Source organism: Martes martes (assembly GCF_963455335.1).
Source record: "Martes martes genome assembly, chromosome: 2".
Lineage (NCBI taxonomy): Eukaryota > Metazoa > Chordata > Mammalia > Carnivora > Mustelidae > Martes > Martes martes.
Genome location: NC_137889.1, coordinates 80,500,404 through 80,521,592, shown reverse-complemented (window position 1 = coordinate 80,521,592; position 21,189 = coordinate 80,500,404). Strand labels below are relative to the sequence as shown.

Genomic DNA, 21,189 nt, shown 5'->3' with positions numbered 1-21,189 from the left:
AATATTGTCTGAAAGATAATGTGTGTTCATTTATTCCACAAACCCTTATTGAGTAGTTACTATGCACAAAGCATAGGTTATGATCTATAAGGATCAAAAAAATTCAAATAGAGGAGATATTTGTGTATAAATGCCAGAATCAAAAAGGAATTGGGAAGTAAGTGCATAGGGCAGGCTGAGTATGAATGTTTGGTTCACAGTCAGTGTTAACGGACAGCATTTTGTTAAACTGTCCCTCACAAAAACTCATTTTATTACACTCTTGTAATATATGTTATTTTGATGATTAATTTGATATTTTTAGCAGCCTAGAAGGAATTGAAATTTCAAATATCCAACAAAGGATGTTTAGACCTCTACTGAATCTCTCTCACATGTAAGCAGATGTTTTTCTTGTTTTTCACCCTGATTTCCATCTTTTATGTTTCCTCGTGCACTGTGCTAATACATCCATACCCAAAGCATCCAATCTATCAAATTATCTGGTGACTCATTTGTCTGATTTATTATTCCTAAAGTGTTGCTATTGGGTGGGATGATTTTTAGCGTTCCAAGGCTTAGTAGAATCAAAGGTGATTTTTTAAATGTCAGAGAACATGAGGGTGGAGGGAAGGCACTCAGTCTTATAAGCTCTCCTTAGCACTGATACCATTCATAAGTAGGGGTGTTTGCCTGATGAGCTAGTAATTTGCACTCATGGTATAAGTGCTACCAGATGAAGAAATAGGAACTTATATAAACAACACAAAATAATTGTAAATAATTAATTGCTGTAAATGGAGGAAAGCATGGAGAAATACTCCTCAGGAAAAAATGCCGCCAATGGCAGGATATGATTGAAGCAAATGGGTATGGATAAAATGGCAAACTTTGAAAAATCTTTTGAAAAATCTTTTATTCAAACAGTGTGTATTATGGTGCCATTGATTCTTTGCTTTGGAAACATCTTTCTTTAATTGAGGGCAGTCTTACAGCAGATGTTAGATTGATCTCAATGCCAGGGTAATTAAGTCTCAACAATTTAGAAAGTGTCATGTCCGCCAACACCCCTCTATAATTTTGCTTATACTTTAAGTCTAACGCAGGACATTCTTTTTGTTTTCCATAACTCTTCAGAGAGGATGCTTATAAAAGTTTCTTTTATAGAAACTTTTATAGAAGTATAAGTATAGAAGTATAAAAGAAGAACTTTTATAGAAACACAACACAAAGCACTCGGACGAATGTAAGCCAAATACAGTTTATTGGGAGAAAATGATTAGCTCATAAAACCCAAGAAACAACTCAAGGAACAGACTTGAATTGGGCAGAAACCATATCAGATCTAAGGGATTCAGGCAGCAAGAGTTAAACAACAGGACAATATACTGTAATTGTCAAGATTTTATCTTGTGTTATTACAACAGCTCTCTATACTATAAAGATCATTTATGGGTTTTGCCAGAATACATGGCTTTAGAGGAAAATACATCTAATTTGAACTTCAATTTCTACATTTATTAGAAAATTTCGTAGTAAATAATTTGCCTTCACTGAAGATTCATCTCTTCCTATGGTGGTACTGTTATCTAACGCATGGAGTTGACTTGAGAATTGATTCCTGATACCAAGAAGATGCTCAGTCAATGGTGTAGGTGTTGCTGGTAATACAGTAGCAATTACTGATTATCTGGGTAGTGTCTGTATCAATAAAACAGGTCTCTCTATTGATGAAAAAACTAACTCAACAAATATTTATTGAACACCTTATTATGTACCAAACTCTGGTCGAGAGATAAGCATGTGAACAGACACAGCTCCCATAATGACTTCTGTAGTAGAAAAGCCATGGAAGCCAGAGGAGAAAACATTTGGCTCTCTCCTCCCCTGAGGGCTGAGAAGCGGGATTAGTTGGAGCAACAAGAGGAGCACATAAACACTAAAAATCCAATAAAAGTTTCCTTAGATGGATTAATTCTCTCGATCCCATGCTGATGGTTTACTTATGTTTCAAGGCATGTCTAACACTTGTATATTCGTGGTGCCTCTTTGCTGCTCTGACCCACACATTCTTTTGCAGTGAAACCAAGTTCGCAAGAATTAAAATTTCAACCTTTAGTATCCTTAGTGTTTTACCTTCCTGTGAGCCTCATATTAAGATGTTTTCTTCCTCCTGATAAGATGTAGAAAAGAAATTTGAATGTATTGTGACACTGAATTAAATTCGAAATCTTATTTTACTTTCTCTTTGTGCATCAGATATTTTAAGAAATTCCAGTACTGTGGGTTTGCACCCCATGTTCGCAGCTGCAAACCAAACACTGATGGGATCTCATCTCTAGAAAACCTCTTGGCAAACATTATTCAGAGAGTGTTTGTCTGGGTTGTATCTGCAGTTACATGCTTTGGAAACATCTTTGTCATCTGTATGAGACCTTATATCAGGTCTGAGAACAAGCTACATGCCATGTCAATCATTTCTCTCTGCTGTGAGTATTTCCTGATTGAAGAGGAATTATAGTTTTGAAATACATAAGAGCACTGCTATTAGAAAATAAGGAAACAGAGTGGTAGAAATGTGAGATTTTACATTTTCCTCTTTTTTGCTTCTATGTTGTTTTCATATTCACTGTAATGAAAATAAAATGACTCTGGTGAGAAGAAAAGTTTTTAAAATGGAAAAATTCAGTTACCTTACACAGATTAATGAAGCTCTTGTTTATTAGTTTTGTCTTGTAAAGAAGCTCTCGTTCATTAGTTTTCTTCTCTGAAGGCATGTTTTATTAAAGCATGTAAACTCTTTTACTATGAATAAAATGACAACTTTTCATAGTCACATTTTTACATCCAGGGTTGTATTTACGTTTTTGTTTGCAACTCTGGATCCTAGATATTGACTTACCTGTTAGCTGGGTTCCCGGTCTCTGAGCTATGAAAATCTCTTCCACTCGTAATTTGAGATATTTGAATAAGAAAATGTTTTCAGGTAGTATTAAAATTTTTAAGTTTTTGAAATGTGATTGCAAAGTACTGTGTTAAATGAGGACTACGAAGAAAAAAAAGTAAGAAACCAGTGGTCAGGCTGTTTATAGTGTGGGTCACATGGCCTGTTATATAGCCATACTTTCTCCAGCAAGTATCAACCTACACGATGTTTTGCTTTATGTGTAAGTGTCCAGGCTCATTCAAAGTCTATTGTCTTATTGTTTTATTCATTGCAAGCTACCTAGGAAATAGAAGTCAGAAACTGGTTACAAAATTACAAAATTTTGAGTATGCTCAATTCTCTGGGGAAGGCTAGAGTATAACTTCAGTGTTCAAGGATAAGGACCAGCCTCATCATTTATACAGTGATGTGATTTCAGAAACTTTGTGTAGAATCCCTGTGTAGTAAAAAAATCTCACCTACTCTCGGATATGAAATATGTGCTTAAAAAGCAAAATCACCAGATAGGGCATCACACTGACAACTGATTCTGGGGATGGGAGAGCCTAAAATGAAACAGTGAAAGATGTAAAAATGGGAAGAGAGAATCAGAACAGATTTGCTTAGACCAGCTCTGGGTAAATAACTCAAGCCCTTCAAAATTATATTGACTATAGAGCCCTTATTTTTTGGTTAAGATTTTACTTATTTATATGAGAGAAAGAGAGAGAGAGCACAAGCAGGGGGAGTGATGGGAGAGAGGGAGAAGCAGGCTCCCCGGTGAGCAGGGAGCCCCATGTGGTGCTCCATCTTATGACCCAGGGATCATGACCTGAGCTGAAGGCAGAGGCTTAACTGACTGAGCCACCCCAAGTGCGCCTATGGAGCACTTCTTAATTGTTCATATCTTCTAAATTGTAGACCCCAAAATTCATAGTCATTAGTCTACCACAACAACTTCTGAATTATTTTCCCTAGAATTTTGGATGATATCCTTAGCTTGTTAACCTAGGACCATATTTAAACAGAAGATATGACCCGAAAAATAACATCCCCATATTGGTCCCTAATCAAAGGCTCAACATAATTGCATTTTTTGAAGATTTTATTTATTTCAGAGAGAGTGAGCACAGGCAGGGGGAGTGGCAGGCAGAGTGGCAGGCAGAGGGAGAAGCAGCCTCCTCGTTGAGCAAGGAGCCCAACTCCAGGCTCAATCCCAGGATCCCGGGATCACGACCTGAGCCGAAGGCAGATGCTACCCAGGTGCCCCTCAACATAATTACATTTTATCCATTTATTCAATGCCTCTAGGTAACGAGACCAGAATGGAAAACAAAATAGACAAATCCCTACTCACACAGACCTGAAAATTTCAAAAAAAAAAAAAAAAAAAAAGGACATGATTATGTAATTAGCTATAGAGGATGCTATAAGAGTGGTTATTGAAGAGAGCTTCTGAAGAGGTCCTTACCCATAAACGAACTGCTAGAATAAAAAGTACCTCCTCCCAAGTGGAAGTAAATTAGATATTTTTTGCTCATACTGAAAATACTACCACTTATTGTTAATTCCATTATACCTATTTATTTCTCTAAATTTGCAACATCTTCTCCTGATCCTATAGGTGCTGACTGCCTCATGGGAATATATCTGTTTCTGATTGGAGCCTTTGACCTCAAATTTCGTGGAGAATACAACAAGCACGCACAGCTGTGGATGGAGAGTATTCACTGTCAGCTTGTGGGATCTTTGGCCATTCTGTCCACTGAAGTATCAGTGTTACTTCTAACATTTCTGACACTGGAAAAATATATCTGCATTGTCTATCCTTTTAGGTGTTTAAGACCTAGAAAATGCAGAACAATTACAGTTCTGATTCTCATTTGGATTACTGGGTTTATAGTGGCTCTCATTCCATTGACCAATAAGGAATTTTTCAAAAACTACTATGGCACCAATGGAGTGTGTTTCCCTCTTCATTCAGAAGATACTGGAAGTACTGGAGCCCAGATTTATTCAGTGACAATTTTTCTTGGTGAGAAACTCTGTATTATAAGCCCTTTTATTCAATTACTAGAATAAATCATAATGTCAATCTCATTATTTCTTCTGATGTTTATAAATTTTTATTTCAGGTCATTTTTTTTAAGATTTTATTTACTTATTTGTCAGAGAGAGTGCGTGCAAAGCAGGGGAAGTGGCAGGCAGAGCAGGCAGAGGGAGAAGCAGGCTCCCTGCCAAGCAAGGAGCCAGATGTGGGACTCAATCCTAGGACCCTGGGATCATGACCTAAGCTGAAGGCAGACGCTTAACCAACTGAGGCACCCAGGCTCCTTTTTTTCTTTTTTTAAAGACTTTTATTTCATATCTTCTAACCAGTTTTTCTCATTGACATCAGGGATGGATTCTGTCAGAAAAACCCTAAAGAGATTTTTTTTTCCCATGAATTACCACTTTATCATATAAATTCCAATATGCTCCTTAATGACAAAATGGTAAATACTTGTATTTCATGCAGTCACCCTAATACTAAATAAAACATATTTTAACTCTTTGCACTTATAATATGAACAAACTGAAAATAGCCACATAAATCTTTGCCTTGAAAATAGACATACAAGAGTTTTGCTTGTATTATTCTCAGAGGGAAGTTAAAGAAAAAATATATATATTATAAAATATATATTTTATATATAAATATATACACAGTCTCAAAGTATAACAAACTAATTGAATTATTTTAAAAAACTATAATGATTAATTTAAAAGACCCAGGATATTCACTGAATCACTATAATCTCATTTTAATATGCCATTTTTAAATTAAAATTCCCTCATTCCTCATCAGTTCAACATTACTTCAGTTTTTTGAAAAATTCATTTTTGTGTACTTTAGTGATCCGTATGAAAAAAAAAACATGTTCATGTTCACACAGCTAAGAGTATGTATGTTTGTTTTGAAAGTCTGCTCATATACATCAGTAATAATCTTTGTGTTCTAAAACAGGTGTTAACCTGGCGGCGTTTATCATCATAGTTTTTTCCTACGGAAGCATGTTTTACAGCGTGCATCAAAGTGCCATAACAGCAACTGAAATACGGAATCAAGTTAAAAAAGAGATGATCCTTGCCAAACGTTTTTTCTTTATTGTATTTACTGATGCGTTATGCTGGATACCCATTTTTGTACTGAAATTTCTTTCATTACTTCAGGTAGAAATACCAGGTACAACTTTTTTTTTTCTTTCTGTAAAAAAATAATAAATCTGTCTCTGCAGTGTTCCTCTAAGAAGCAAAATTAAGATTCTTAACACCAACTCATTTTAAGAATTTTAAGTTAGAATTGTATGCACTTCAGGCTCTGTTCATCAATTGAAAGTTTACTGGGAGGCAGCTGTTCAGTTATTTCTGTAAATGCCTAAAACACAATTTTTCCAATTACCATTGAAACAAAGTAATGACTCAAATAAATAACACTCTATGTTTTGTAATTCTGATAATGCCATGCTTAAGAAAACCAAACAGGTAAAAATGATTATGAAATATTTACTTCATTTTTTTCTTTTTTTTTAACTTCATTTTTTTTGAGAACATAAGACATTTTTCCTCCCAGAATACAGAGCAATTTAGACAACATTATCCCAGAGTGTGAGAGATGATTGAAGATGCATTCCTAGTATTTAAAAATATTGTACATCATACTCATTAGGATAGCTACTATCAAAAACATGGAAAATACCACAAATCGGTGAGGATCTGGGGAAATTGGAGCTCTTGTGCATTACTGGTAGGAATGTAAAATAGCATAGCTGCTACAGAGAACAGCATGGTGGTTCCTCAAAAAATTAAACATAGAAATACCATATGTCCCGGCAATTCCAATTCTGGGAATTAAAGTAATTAAAAGCAAGAACTCAAACAGACACTGGTACACTCATGTTCATAGCAGCATTATTCACGATAGCCAAAAGCTGGAAGTAATACAAGTGTCCATCAGTGGACACATGGATAAATAAAGTTTGTTGTACACACACAATGAATTATTACTCAGCCTTATAAAGGGAGGAAATTCTGAAGTATGGTAAGACATGAATGGACCTTGAAGACTTCATACTAAGTGCAATAAGCTAATCATGAAAGGAAAATATTGTATGATTCCACTGTATTCGACTACTCTAGTAGTCGAATTCATAGAGAAAGAAAGTTTGTGAGTGTGTCATCAGGGGTTGGGAGGAGAAGGGGTGAAGAGTTATTGTTTAAAAGGTATGTAGTTTCCACCGGGGAGGATGAAAAAGTTCTGGAGGTGGATGGTGGTGATGACTGCACAACACTATGAGTGTACTTACTGCCACTGAACAGCACACTTAAAAATTATTAGAATGGTAAATTTTATGTTATGTATATTTTACCACAATAAAAAAATGTGCAAAATGCTATTAATTGTGAGTGCAGTATGTAGTCACATTTTTTAAAATTATAAATATACAATTTTAATTTTGTTTTATCCCATGGTTGGTGATAATAGTATCTTACATTTTATAAGCAACAAAGAGAGAAAAGAGCATTAATTAAATTATAAGAACAAATCTGAGTTATTGGTAGTTACCTCTGTACTACAGTAATTTTTAAGATAAGTTTAGCCAGCAATGTTTTTACCAAAATAAACATCTAGTCAAAAGCCTAAAAATGCATACCTATTTTTAAAACCAAAGAGATAGCAGAAAAGAAATCTATATATTTTGATAAATACTGTATGTACTACCCAGCAATTAAAATATTGTAAAAGTATGATTTGAATGCCAAATGATACTGTTTTTCCTAAAATGGAATCATATCACAATAATATATAATCACTTGGTAGAAAATGTTTCTACCTAATGGAATACTTTTATTGATTATTCAAGAAAAGCTACTTAGCGAAGAACCCTGTTTTTTTGCAGCACCAGCACTCCCCTCAAACACTGGCACCCTGGAAAGACATCCTGGAAACACATTAGACTTGGTTATTTAATTGTGTGACATCAAAGGGAAGAAATTAAGACTCAAAAAGGGGTTTGGGGGGGAAACAAGGAAAAGGGATTTCTATACCTTGTAAACATCCATGAACACTCAAACTACTGCATTTTTCTCTTCTAGGTACCATAACCTCTTGGGTAGTGATCTTTATTCTGCCTATCAACAGTGCTTTGAACCCAATTCTGTATACTCTGACCACAAGACCGTTCAAAGAAATGATCCATCAGTTTTGGTATAACTACAGACAAAGAAAATCTGTTGACAGCAAAGGAAGTCAGAAAACATATGCTCCATCGTTCATCTGGGTAGAAATGTGGCCACTGCAGGAGATGCCGCCTGAGTTAATAAAGCCAGCTCTTTTCACAGACCCCTGTGAACTGTCACTAATTTCTCAATCAACTAGACTCAATTCCTATTCATAACTGACTCTGAAATCCATTGCTACACAGGGAATATTGTGGGATGTTTCACGATGGATTCATTAGTATAAAGTGAATGCCACAAAATTAATAATTTATAATGGCTAAGACAACGCCATTACATGGACATAAGGTTGTTTGGGAAAAAATCAAAGTGATGGGGGCCCGTATAAAGGGAAATAAATTATATCAATAATATGTATATACTAGTACATATTTTGCATAGGAAATTAAGGGAAATCTACTTCAGAAAGATTTATTCATTCTTTTACCACGCATTTATTGAGGACCCCTTATGCACGTAACACTGCAGTAAATTTCTGGAAGTGCACAGTATAGAACCTTTTCAATTTGCAATGTTAAATTATGTGTAGCCACAACAGAATATACAAAGGCCATCTGCAGTACTTAGTTTAAGGTAGAGCTTTGTCTGTCATACACATCAGCAAACACAAAAATCATGGACACTTGTAAATAAAGGTTTAAGGTTTTGAAATACTAATATAATGAAAAATGAGGAATGAGAAAATGTCTGATTATTTGCAAAATAGATACTTGTTTTAAGAATTCCTCTTACCTTTCTTGAAGTCCCTGTCTACTTGAGAGGTAATACACAAAATTACTCTGAAAAAAGATGTTCGGATGTAAACTCAAAATAGCACTTCTCTATACATCCTCACATTTACTGTCAATTGATTTTCAGCAAAGATACCAAAACAATCAAATGAAGAAAGAATTGCCTCTTCAACAAATGATGCTGGGACAACTGGATATTCACATGCAAGAGATTGAAGTTGGACCCCTACCTTACACCATATACAAAAATTAACTCAAAATTTATCAACAACCTAAATATAAGGCAAACCTCTTAGAAGAAAACATTTGCGTTAATCTTCAAAATCTTGGATTTAGCAATGGATCCTAAGGTGTGACAACAAAAGCCTAAGTAATGAAAGGAAAAAATCAATAAATTGGACTTCATCTAAATTAAAAACTTTGTGCACCAGAGAATGTTATCAAGAAAGTAAAAAGACAGGGCACCTGACTGACTGGCTCAGTAGGTGGACCACGTGACTCTTGATCTTGGGGTTATAAGTCCAAGCCCCACGTTGGGTACAGAGAATTACTTAAAAATAAAACCTTTTTTAAAAAAGAGATAAAAAGACAATCTACATAATGGAAGGAAATATTTGAAAATCATATATCTGAGAAAGAGTTAATACCCAGAATATATAAAGAACTCCTACAACTCAACAAGATAAACAATCCAATTTAAGTGGGCAAAGGACTTAGAAAGACATTTCTACAAACAAGATACACAAGTGGCCAATAAACACTTGAAAAGTTGCTCAACATCCGTAATCATTAGAAAAATGAAAACTAAAACTGCAATGAGATAGATTACACTTGACACATACTAGAAAGGCTGTAATTAAAATAACAACAACAAAAAAATTATTGACCAGGATGTGGAGATTGAAACCCTTCTGCATTGCTCATTGGAATGTAAAATGATGCAGCTGCTGTAGAAAACAATTCGGTTGTTCTTCAAAAGCTGATCATAGAATTACCATGTGATCCAGCAGTTTCAACCTGGGTTAAACCCAAAAGAATAGAAAACAAAACTCAAACAGGTACTTGTATGCAAACGCTCATTGTGTCAGTTATTTACAGTAGCTGAAAGATGGAAACAACCCAAGCGCGCATCAAGTAATAACTAATAATAACAAAGTGTGGTATATGCATACAATGGAGTATTATTCAGCCATTTATAAGAAAGAAGTTCTGACACATCATCTACAATATGATGAGTATGAAAGAAGCCAGACACAAAAGGACAAATACTGTATGTTTCCACTTCCAGTAAACAACCTGCATGAATATGCTAAGCCGTTGAATTGTACACTTTCAATGGATGAATTTTATGGTGTGTGAATTAGATCTCAATAAAGCAGTTAAGAGGGAAAAGGAAGAAGAGCTAGAATGCACTGATTCAGGAAGTTAAGGAAGGAAAGGTCTGCATGTACATGTTTTACTTCAAAGAGGAAGTAGTTGTTATCAAGAGATGGACTTACCTTCCTTTTGCATGGCCAGCCAGTTCATGAGATATTAACTTTTTAGCTAGTTATTGTTCTGGTCTCTGACTGAGCTATTGGAATTTTTTGCTCTCACAATCTTTAAATAGGAATTTAAATTCCTATCTTTAAATAGGAATAAAATGTTTTCAGGTACTTTTAAATACACCAAAAATGTTTGAAACATGAAAATACTGGAATCAAAAATATATTTATTGAATAAAAAATTGTATATATTTCTTTTGAAAGTTAATTGCCTACAGTTTTTTTTTATTTTTCTTAAGAAGTCTTATTACTAGTAAATAATAGGAAAATATTTTTCTTTTTTTTAAAGATTTTATTTATTTGAGAGAGAGAGTGCAAACATGAATGCTTGCTCACAAATTGGGTTAGGGAGCACGGCTCGGCAGAAGGGGCGGGAAAGGGATAGGGACAAGCAGACTCCCTGCTGAGTAGGGGGAACCCTACCTGGGGTTCAACCCAGAGATCATGACCTGAGTGAAACCAAGAGTCAGACACTCAACCGACTGAGTCACCCCAAAAAGTATTTTTCTAAAAAAGAATTTCTGCAAAAGAAAAAAGCAGGGGCGCCTGGGTGGCTCAGTCAGTTAAGTGTCTGACTCTTGATTTCAGCTCAGGTCATGATCTCAGGGTCATGATCTCAGGGTTGTGAGATCCAGCCCCAGGTTAAGCCTATATGGAACTCTGAGCTGGGCATGGAGTCAGCTTAAGATTTTCTTTCTCCCTCTTGCTCCGCCCCTCTCTCTACCTCCACATGCTCTCCCCCCACCCACCCCCCCCCGCACAAAAAAAGAAAGAAAAGAAAAAAAAGAAAAAAACAATAATCATGAAGACTACATAAAATATAATCCTACGAAAATTATAATTGTAACCTATGTTTATGGGTCTTAGAAACCCAGTGAATTTCCAAAATATACACCTCAAAATTACTTTTTAGCATTTAAAATATTTTCAAATAGGGACGCCTGGGTGGCTCAGTTGGTTAAGCAGCTGCCTTCGGCTCAGGTCATGATCCCAGCATTCTGGGATCGAGTCCCACATTGGGCTCTTTGCTTGGCGGGGAGCCTGCTTCTCCCTCTGCCTCTACCTGTGCTCGCTCTCTCTCTCTCTCCCTCTCTCTCTCTGACAAATAAATAAAACCTTTAAAAAAAATAAAATAAAATAAAATAAAAAATAAAATATTTTCAAATAATTTTCTATGGACAACTTGGTTTGTCTATTCAGTCTACTTACTTCTTCCATCTTTCCGCCTCCCAAATAGAGTAACTTCCACTTAATGTAATTGGGTAAGTAATTACTAGCATACCGTGTAACTATTTCCTACTAACTTAAACGGAGGTTACATTAGAAGCACTAAATTAATGCAGATACAAGTCATGGTTTTCTCTTTTACAAAAATAACTTTAGTCCAAAACTCATGGACTATGCTCTAGGTCAAATCAATCCTCTAAGTTAAACTAAAGTGTTTTAAAATGTAAAAATAAATATCAGAAAGACCTCAACTCTTTTTTTTCTATTTTTAGTTTATGGGCTCCTATTACATCCAGCTAATACATAATCTCTCACAAGGAAATTACTTATTTACTGGCTTTTAGCAATTTAGACACTGATAAAATTGAAGGAAAACAACAAATGGGAAAGGGATATATGCAGCCAGAATGGTGAGGTCCATGCATTTCATTGCTTAATAAACTAAGTAGTAAATGAATTGATACTTCAGTGTGATGGAGTGAAGCACTCTAGGTAAGACACTTCAAAAATCTATTTAATTTTTACTAATGTACTCCTCTTTTAAAGAGAAAACCCTTCACTAGAAACCTCATTTACTCTGTTTTAAATCCTTTTCTTATCTACAGCCTGGCAGTCTTACCTACTTTAAAATCTGTGGTTTCAATTACTATGTATATACTGATGATTCCCACATTTTTGCCTTGAGCTTATTTTCTTTCCTAAATTAGTCACTTATACGTACAAATGTCCCTAGACATTAACACTTGGGTATCTCACTGGTTTTTTAATGTCATTAATATGGACCCTGACTCTGACATCTGCATCTCTTTCAGACCCTATCTGGGTGAATGGTACCAACAACCTAACCTAGAAATCTCTGAGTCATCCTTTGGCTCTTCCTTCTCCTTTATCCACCATATCAAAATCACCTAGCACTACCTTTATTCTACGTAATAAACAGCTCTTAAATCTGTCTACTTCTCTTTATCCTATTTCCTAATACCTAAGTTTGGGCCAACATCACGTCTCATCAACTATATTTGCAATAACCTTCTAACAAGTTTCTATACCTCCAGTTGTAATTTGCTCAAGTGATGTGTATAGGTATTTAGAGCTCCCAAATTAATCTAAGGGAAAAAATTGTATATTATAGTTATAACCACCAGTATTCTATGATGGGTGACTGAATGGACAAATGTGTTCAGTTCCATTTTTAAATGGTGTGTTAGTCAGAATTCTCCAGAGAAACAGAATCTATATATTTATAAAGAGATTTGTTGTAAGAAATTGTCCCACATGATTATGGAGTCTGGCAAATCCAAAATCTGTAGAACTGATGTCCCAATTCAAATCCAAAGGCCAGAAGATACTGTAGAACTAAGAAAAGCCAGTGTCCTCGTTCAAAGCTCATCAGGCAAGATGAGCCACTTTTTCAAGGCCATCAGGTACAATGGTATTACTCAGGGGAGGAGCAGCCTTTTGTTCTACTCAGGGCTCCAACTGGTTGAATGCTTAACCCACTTTACCAAGGGCTATCTGCTTTACCCAATCTACCAATTTGTTAATCTCATCTGAGAATACCCTCAAAGGAGCACCAAGGTTTGACCAAAAATCTGGATATCCTGTGACCCAGTTGACACATAAAATAAACCATCATGGGGGGGAAAGTAAACAAAGTGAGCTTGAATATTAATAGGTCTAACCAAGAGTTAGGTGGCTAGGTATGGTAAAGATAGGCATATTAATTTTGGTTTAAGAGACCCACAGGAAAATCATTTCATCTCAGCCTGTTTCCTATTCTGTTTCTGTAGATAGGAATAGTATCACTTTCCTCAAAAAGCTAATATGAAATAATGCTTACAAAGCTCCTAGCATAGTACCTGACAGATATTTCATACTCAGAAGTTTTGAAACACATTGTCTTTAATATTAAAAATTTCATTATACTGGGTGCTTGGGTGGCTCAGTTGGTTCAGCTTCTGCCTTTGGCTCAGGTCATGATCCAAGAGTTCTGGGATCAAGCTCCTTGTTGGGCTCTCTGCTCAGCGGAATTTGCTGCTCCCCCTGCCTGTGCTCTTGCTCTCTCTCTCTGGCTCTGTCAAATAAATAAATAAAATCTTTTAAAAATTTTTTGATCATATTGACTATGGCCTTTTAAATCTTTTAATTATATTAGTCAAAATACTGTTTTCCTCTGAGGTTTATATAGAGCTGGTAATGAGCTACTAAGAAAAAATTTGAGTCTCTAAGAAAATATGGGGTTTTTAAAAAAAAATTTATTTGACAGAGAGGGAGCAAGCACAAGCAAGGGGGGGAAGGATAGAGGGAGAAGCAGACTCCCTGCTGAGCAGGGAGCCTTACGGGGAGCTCTATCCCAGGACTCTGGGATCATGACCTGAGCCGAAGGCAGATGCTCAACAGACGGAACCACCCAGACCCCCCAAAAATGTTTGTTCTGAAGCCTTGCCCAACCCCTCCCATGAAGCAGAGGAAAAAAAAAAAGGGAGGGATGCTTTAGAAATAAGGGGGGGGATTTTTTTTTTTTAAGATTTTATTTATTAGACAGAGAGATCACAAGTAGGCAGAGAGGTGGGGGGGGGGCAGGCTCCCTGCTGAGCAGAGAGCCCTATGTGGGGCTCGATCCCAGGACCTTGAGATCGTGACATGAGCTGAAGGCAGAGGCTTAACCCACTAAGCCACCCAGGCACCCCTAAAAAAAGGATGTTTTTCCAAAAAGCAACTCTTAAAAATAAGATGAACTTCTCTGCGGGCCACACATGGCAACAGAAACTGTAAACAAAGCTGAGCTCTGGGCCTACCAGACTCTTAACACTAGCAGCTGAGTTTTAGTGCTGAGGAAAAAAGTAAGTGTCCACAGAAAGCTCACTGCCTAAAATCAGGGGTTAACCTCAGCTGACCACAATTCAACAAAATTAGAAATGAACTAACATGATTTTTTTTTCCCAACATAAAAAAATATATACATGGTTGGAGGAGGAAGTCACACACACCAAAATCAAAGTACTACAGATCATACTTATGATAAAGCTATAACAGAGGTTACAGGGAATCTTAGCATAGGGTTAACAAATAGATCAGATTAGAATGATCTCAGAACCAAGCATTTATATGGTATTTGAATGACAGAGATAACATTTGAAAATACTGATACTTGGAGGAACACCAAGACACATGCAAAAATAAATAAGATCCCAAAATCACACCATAAGCAAAATTCAGATGGATTAAGCACCTAAACATTAAAAACAAAAATGTTTTAACTTTTGGAAAGATGTAAAGGAGAGTATCCTTTCAAAACAGGACCCAGAAAGCACTATTAGGAAAAACTAGTAAGATTTCATTAAAAACCTTTATTTATGAAAACTCCACAATCAAATATGAAGATGAATCACAAACTACAAAAGATAGTTAAAACACAGATAACAGATCATTAGTTAGTATTCAAAATACATAATACCTACAAATTGATAAGGGAAAAAACAATAATGGAAAAATGGACACAGCTATGGCCTCAGAAATCACACACTGCATTTCCTGAATCTCCCAATAGTTACACAAGTCAGCACTACTTAACGTGTGAGACCATACAAGGGCATAAACACCAGGAGGTGGACTGTTGTGGCCATCTGGAGGCTAGCTACCACATACATGAAACAGTATTTCGTACTGCTTTGAAAACATACATATGCATTAAAAATATAAGAACACAAACTAGGACATACCACTTGTAGAACAACAGTTACCTCTGGGGAGAGACGAAGGGATGGGATCAAAGAGGTAACAAAACTTTCAAATGTAACTAACATTTACAAACAAACAGATTTGAAGAAAGTATAACCAAATGCTAACATTTATTAAATCTGCACGGTGGGAATATGTCCTCTAATAATTTACTCTTATGTTTTAAATATTTCAGTAAAGGTTTTAAAATAATGAACCCAAAGAAATGAATTAAAATCTGCTTTGAACATGTTTATTTCTGTATATTCTGAAAATTGCAATTTTGATGACATATAAGAAAAATATTTTTCTAATATCAAAATAAGTATCTCTTTGGTAGAAACACACCTCATATGCTATCTTTAACTTAAAAAAATTAATAAAGAACTATGACCTAATATAATATACTAAACAATACTATTCTTTGTCCATCCATTTGTCCCCACTGTACAGCTTTAGAGTATAGTCCCATACCATCTCCACATCTACAAAAAAATTAAGATACCATATCAAAGATGCCTACAAGTTATGGAGAATTAGTTGGCTTAATCACTGACATATATGACATAAACCAGCAAAAAGTGATAGAACAACCTAAGATAAGTAAAGACAAGTAAAGTAGAACACGGTCATTAAAGTCAAATAATATGAAACCAATCACATCATTTAAATTTGATGCATTAAAAACAAAGCATCTTTAGAATGATTGTATTTAGAATTTAGAATTATTATGTGCAAAGTTCAAAAAGCAGTAATACAGACCCATAATTTTGATAAGGCACTTTAAAGAGAACAAACATACAACATCACATACCAATTAACCTGAGAAATAAAAAGGGAAAAAAAATTTATATATATATATATTCTTTCCAGACAGGCTTTCATTTTCTGAAGTAAAATCTTTTTATAAAGCATCATAAAGAATAAAAAATATTTATCATATAATTTTAAAAGTTATCAGTTAAATTGCAAATTCCTATAAAGAAAAGAATGTCTTCCTAAAAAGTCTGTGACGTTCTAATTCAAATATTTTTAGAAAAACAATTATAATTTTCATGTGAAAAAAAACAGCTTTTAACTGTATTGTCAACTCTTTTATTCAACAAACATTTGCTAGTTGTTGTGTGACACTGTCATTGTTCTAGGTGCTGGGGATAAAGAAGTAAGTAAGACACAATCATTAGTTCCAGGGAACTTGGCGTGGTGGAGCTGGGCCAACACTGGTAACCTTAAAGTTACTTCCCTTGGTCCACAAAATGAAGTTCAACTTCAAACGCTGGCATTTCTGACATCTTAGAAATCAAACAGAATAATGACCTACATGTTTTTTTCTATTGGTAACACTGTAGCATTATTAACGTTATCTACTGATGAAATTAACTTTCATAAAGTAGACTTTCAAAGTTTAGAGGACAGAAAGTACTTAAAGATAAATATCATCCAGCATGAAAAACAGAATCATTATTCTGCTTTCACAAAAGTGAGAAAACCAAGATTTCATTCTGAATATACAGAACTGCTGGAGACAACCATATAGTTATGGTACGTGTGCAAATATCAAATATCAAATTATTACACAGCCAAATCAGTTGTCAGGCTTCAAAGAATCATAGCCTTCTTTCAAGAGGTCCCGCCATGTTTTAAGGAAACGTGCATTTTCTGTACATTTGAAGGCAAGCTCTTCCACTTGAGCTGATACTGCAGATGTGGCTTCAAGAAGTTTGGTTAATGAAAATGCTGCCTGAAATTTTAAAAAAAGACAGAGGGAGAGAAAGTCAAATAATATGTTTATCTTTCAGATTTTCATCTCATTTTATAGTCTAAAAATAGCTTAAAACCCTGACTCCCATGCCCAACTTATTTTCCATAAATGCAAAAAATCTTCAAACTAAACACTAGCTTCTTCAGGGAACCTATGAAATTCCTTAAAGTAAGCTTTGAAGAAATATGTCTGCTGGAGAGATACCCATTATGCACCAGACACAACAAGTCAGTAAGCTTTGAAGAAATGTCTGCTGGAGAGATACCCATTATGCACCGGACATAACAAGTCAGTACTTTTTTCTTTTTTTTTTTTTTTTGGTTTTTGGGGGGGTTTTTTTGGGTTTTTTTCAGTACTTTTTTCTTAATTGAAAATACACCAGGGGAGCCTGGCTGGGTCAATCATAGAAAGCAAGCTACTTTTGATCTCAGCGTTGTTGAGTTCAAGACCCACGGTGGGTGTAGAAATTGCTTTAAAAAAAAAAAAATTAAATCTTTAAAAGAAAAAAAAAGGAAGAAATTCACTAGACTCATTTAGCTCAAAAAGAGGACTTGGACCCCCTGACACTAAGTACCAGAAGCATCTGAGGGACTTACTTCATGACAAACAGCTCACTGATATTTAGGTAACAAGGGCATTGTCCCACTAATTTTACTTGTGAACACTATTTAGACCATGAAAATGTACAGATCAAAGAACAGATACTCTGAACGGACAAATTACATCAACAAAATCAAAACAAACCAAAGCAGCATACAAAAAATATCCATCTCTTCGTGGAATTCACTTCTTATGCAAATGTTTTCTTCACCTAGAATATAAAATTACACTGTTCCTAGATAACCTATCAGCAGTCCACTCAACGTATTCTCTTGATACCAGTCTCCTTCAGCAAATACTGAAGCTGTATCAGCCCTTCATACATCTTTAAAAATACTAATAATAATAACTTATTAAGCAACGAGAGATAATCGAGTTCATTCCGCAGTTTCCAATCTGCACAGGAGTGTCTATTCCACAAAGTTCTCCTAGGAGTATTACATCCTACATACCTCATTCACTCGACTCAGCCAAGAGTTCTTATTTACTGAAACTCCGCTGGGGGTGGGTGTGTGTGTGTCAGTGGAATTCGAGACTCAACAGAAACCACAGTGTGCCCTCTAGCAATCACAGGGAGGTCTCGGACCTGGCCGTTGATGAAACCAATCTGGACTACAGACGCGGTTAAGTAACCCCTCCAAACTGGGTCCAGCGCAAAGCAAGCCTGAGACAGGCGATTAATAGCATTGCCGGCTGGCTTTGGCAGGTGGCCAACTAGAGCAGCGGGATCTTAAGACCCAAGGAAAGAAATCACAGCCTGATCCTAAGCACCAGCAGACGAGGAGGAATAGAGGGCAGACATCGCCAGCACACGTCCGCGCAGCAGAGCTCTGTGGTTTCAGGTTACGGAGGATGATTGAAACCAGAAGGCGAGACAAAAAGAAAACAGCGAGGGGTGGGGAAGGTGGGGCGGGGGGAGGGGTAGTGGTGGAGGGACAACCCCTTATTCCTCAACACCAATTCTAAACACGGAGTTCTCGGGGATGGTGGACACGGGACCTCGGGTCTCCGGTTTACTTAGCCCACCCCCCAGCCCACAGCCTTGGGGGCAGAAGGGCGAGATGCGGATTCCTGGTCCTTCCCTCCCTTGCACAGCAACGATCTATCAACAAGGGCCGAGTGGCGGCGCGGCCCCGGGACCCGTCGAGCGACACTCACGTCTCCAATCTGTAGCTCCACTTCCTCCAGAGGGTCCACCGTTCGGCCGCTGCTCCTGCTCGGAACTGGCCAGCCCAAACTCACTGGAACGCCGGGGGAAGACGCTGACGAGGCGTCTGAAGACGAGGGAGAGGATGGGGGCCGCGGGGGCGGCGAAGAAATCCGCAGCTCCTCAGGATCTGCCATTGAGCAGGGCTGGGGCTGCAAAATCGGACCTTAGCAGCCGAACCGACACCAACCGCCTTTCAAACTGCTCGCGCCCAACACCCAGAAGCCCCGCCCCCTCCCTCCTGAAGTCCCGCCCGGTCTCCTTGCGGGTCTCTGCCCAAGTCCGCGAATACTAGGTCATGTTTTCGGGACAGCCAATCACCTTGGGCGGTACATCGCTCCGGCGCAAACCTCCGGTCAGGCTCAGAAGGCGCTTGAATAGAGGACTACAACTCCCAGAATGCTGTATGCGCCGCTACACCGCCCACTACTTTTGATGCGCACGCGTGTACCACAGGATCTGTGGGTTTCTCTCAGCTGCGCTCCCGCGTCCTCACCACGCCTTGGTGAGACGCAAACGGAGAACCAATCCTCAGCCTGAAGCCGGGATCGTGCTGGGACTTGGAGTCCCTTTCCTTTTCCTCTTTCTTTACGTGACCCGGATGTCTCTGCCGGCCGTAGCGTCTTGTGCGGCGCCGGCGCAGAGCAAGAAAGAGGCGGGAACACCGCGAAGCCAAAGCATTGGGCAGAACTGAGAGGCAAACTTCGGCGGAGGTGTTGGTCATTCTCGGCAGGTGATGGCGCCCCCCGCGGCCTAGAGGTCCAGCACCCGCAGTGAACTACTGACAGCCCTTCCGTTGTGTCCCACCGACGGTCCTGGGACCAGAGAATATGTTGGTGCGGCTAGCCAAGCTGTCCTGCCCGGGTGAGAGGGAACTCCGGGCGGGGATAATTAGAGGAAGGTCGAGGAGTTAGGGCAAAACGGGCAGGGCTACAGCTGGGGAGGCTCTAGACACCTGCCTCTCTTCACCTGCTCTCCTGGAGTCCTCAGGTTAAACTCGGGCCAAGGTCACGCCGTCCATACCTGGCAGTGGACCCTAGATTCCTCCCCATAGAGCTGTCCCAATTGGAAGAACTGACAACTAGGCTAAAGGTCACGGGCGGAGGAAACTTAACACAGCCCTCCCGTGGACTGCGAACTGAACCTTTCAAATCTGGTCCTAATTCTTATCCCAAAGCTCTGGTGTTTTCTGTTGCATTGTTGGAAATGGATAAAATAATATTTGCACAGTTTTTCTTCTTGGTCGTGTCCTGACTTTCGTCTTTGCAGCCATCCATCCCAGTCCATTAAGAATTTGAAGTTTGATCTGTCACATCATGATTAACATCCATATGCGTGGCCCAAGTCACCAGTTTATATCTGGAGCCAGGAGTTTTTCTACATTGTCTAAAATTAACTTTAGAGGCTTATCATGTTGTGGGTGCTCCTAGAACCATCACAATGACTTGTGAAAATACCTCATTACCTTTTCTTCCTCTTAAGTAAAAATAATGCAGTTGGGTGGTCTTTGTTTTGCTTTACTTTTTAAAAAGGGTTTAAGCATTCAAAAAGATTCACTACAGGATCTTGCATTTTGTCACATTTGGTTTAGTTTTTTGGTTTAGTTTCTTTAAATTAATTTTTGGTTATAGAATAAGCAAGTATACATATTGCAAATTCAAGGATGTTCTTATTATGTACATTTCATGCACATAGAAATTGTCAGATTTGGCCACCATATGTTAAATTCGAATTTTATTTAAAGTTCCTGATACTTGGGCGTGTATTACTACACCTAATGTGTAGATACACTTTATGTTTTGTGAAATATCAAAGTAGTAAGATGGTATCTGCCCTACTGCCTAATTTAGCTGAAATCATTCTTGGGCCAAGCGTTAATTACATTCCACCAAAATTAGCATTTCCATTTTCTTTCTTTTTTTTAGAAGATTTTTTTTTAAGGTTTTTTATTTATTTGACGTAGAGATAGAGAGTACAAGTAGGCAGAGCAGCAGGCAGAGGGAGAGAGAGAAGCAGGCTTTCCGCTGAGCAGGAAGCCCAATGTGGGGCTGGATCCCAGAACCCCGGGATCATGACCTGAGCCGAAGGCAGCCGCCCAACCACCTGAGCCACCCAGGCACCCCAGCATTTCCATTTTCCATGGATACTTTAATCGTTGTCATTTTCATAGCTCTGTGTTAACACTACTGGCAACAAGGAGATGGACACAAATG

The 21,189-nt window shown here is 37.6% G+C and overlaps 3 protein-coding genes across 6 annotated transcripts in view; 2 read left to right on the top strand and 1 right to left on the bottom strand.

Annotated features, from left to right (window-relative positions):
* Positions 1-8,343, top strand: part of RXFP1 (relaxin family peptide receptor 1) — a gene marked incomplete at both ends in the record, with an annotated part of 100,320 nt that extends 91,977 nt beyond the window's left edge. For all 4 annotated transcript variants that reach the window (XM_080797156.1, XM_080797157.1, XM_080797155.1 and 1 more), the window contains 5 exons: positions 305-376; positions 2,239-2,468; positions 4,530-4,940; positions 5,913-6,131; positions 8,042-8,343. In XM_080797156.1, the coding sequence (XP_080653282.1) occupies positions 305-376; positions 2,239-2,468; positions 4,530-4,940; positions 5,913-6,131; positions 8,042-8,343 (1,234 nt within the window). The remainder of the gene's footprint in view (positions 1-304; positions 377-2,238; positions 2,469-4,529; positions 4,941-5,912; positions 6,132-8,041) is intronic.
* A 7,297-nt stretch (positions 8,344-15,640) lies between these two features.
* LOC308338650 (renal cancer differentiation gene 1 protein) lies at positions 15,641-19,198 on the bottom strand. The gene is made up of 2 exons (XM_080796893.1): positions 18,928-19,198; positions 15,641-17,148 (listed from the first exon to the last, which is right to left on the bottom strand). The coding sequence occupies exons 1-2, from the start codon at positions 19,111-19,113 to the stop codon at positions 16,993-16,995; spliced, it is 342 nt and encodes a 113-aa protein (XP_080653019.1). The 5' UTR covers positions 19,114-19,198; the 3' UTR covers positions 15,641-16,992.
* A 230-nt stretch (positions 19,199-19,428) lies between these two features.
* The window catches only part of ETFDH (electron transfer flavoprotein dehydrogenase), a 31,569-nt gene continuing 29,808 nt past the window's right edge, over positions 19,429-21,189 (top strand). The window contains exon 1 of the mRNA XM_080796759.1: positions 19,429-19,840. Within this exon, the coding sequence (XP_080652885.1) occupies positions 19,807-19,840 (34 nt within the window). The 5' untranslated portion in view covers positions 19,429-19,806. The remainder of the gene's footprint in view (positions 19,841-21,189) is intronic.

Bases quoted from the DNA above. Each gene is read 5' to 3' on its own strand.
- LOC308338650 (XM_080796893.1), bottom strand. From the start codon at position 19,113: ATGGCAGATCCTGAGGAGCTGCGGATTTCTTCGCCGCCCCCGCGGCCC. The intron at 17,149-18,927 runs GTGAGTGTCGCT...TTAAAATTTCAG, and splicing joins TGGAGCTACAGATTGGAGAC to GCAGCATTTTCATTAACCAA.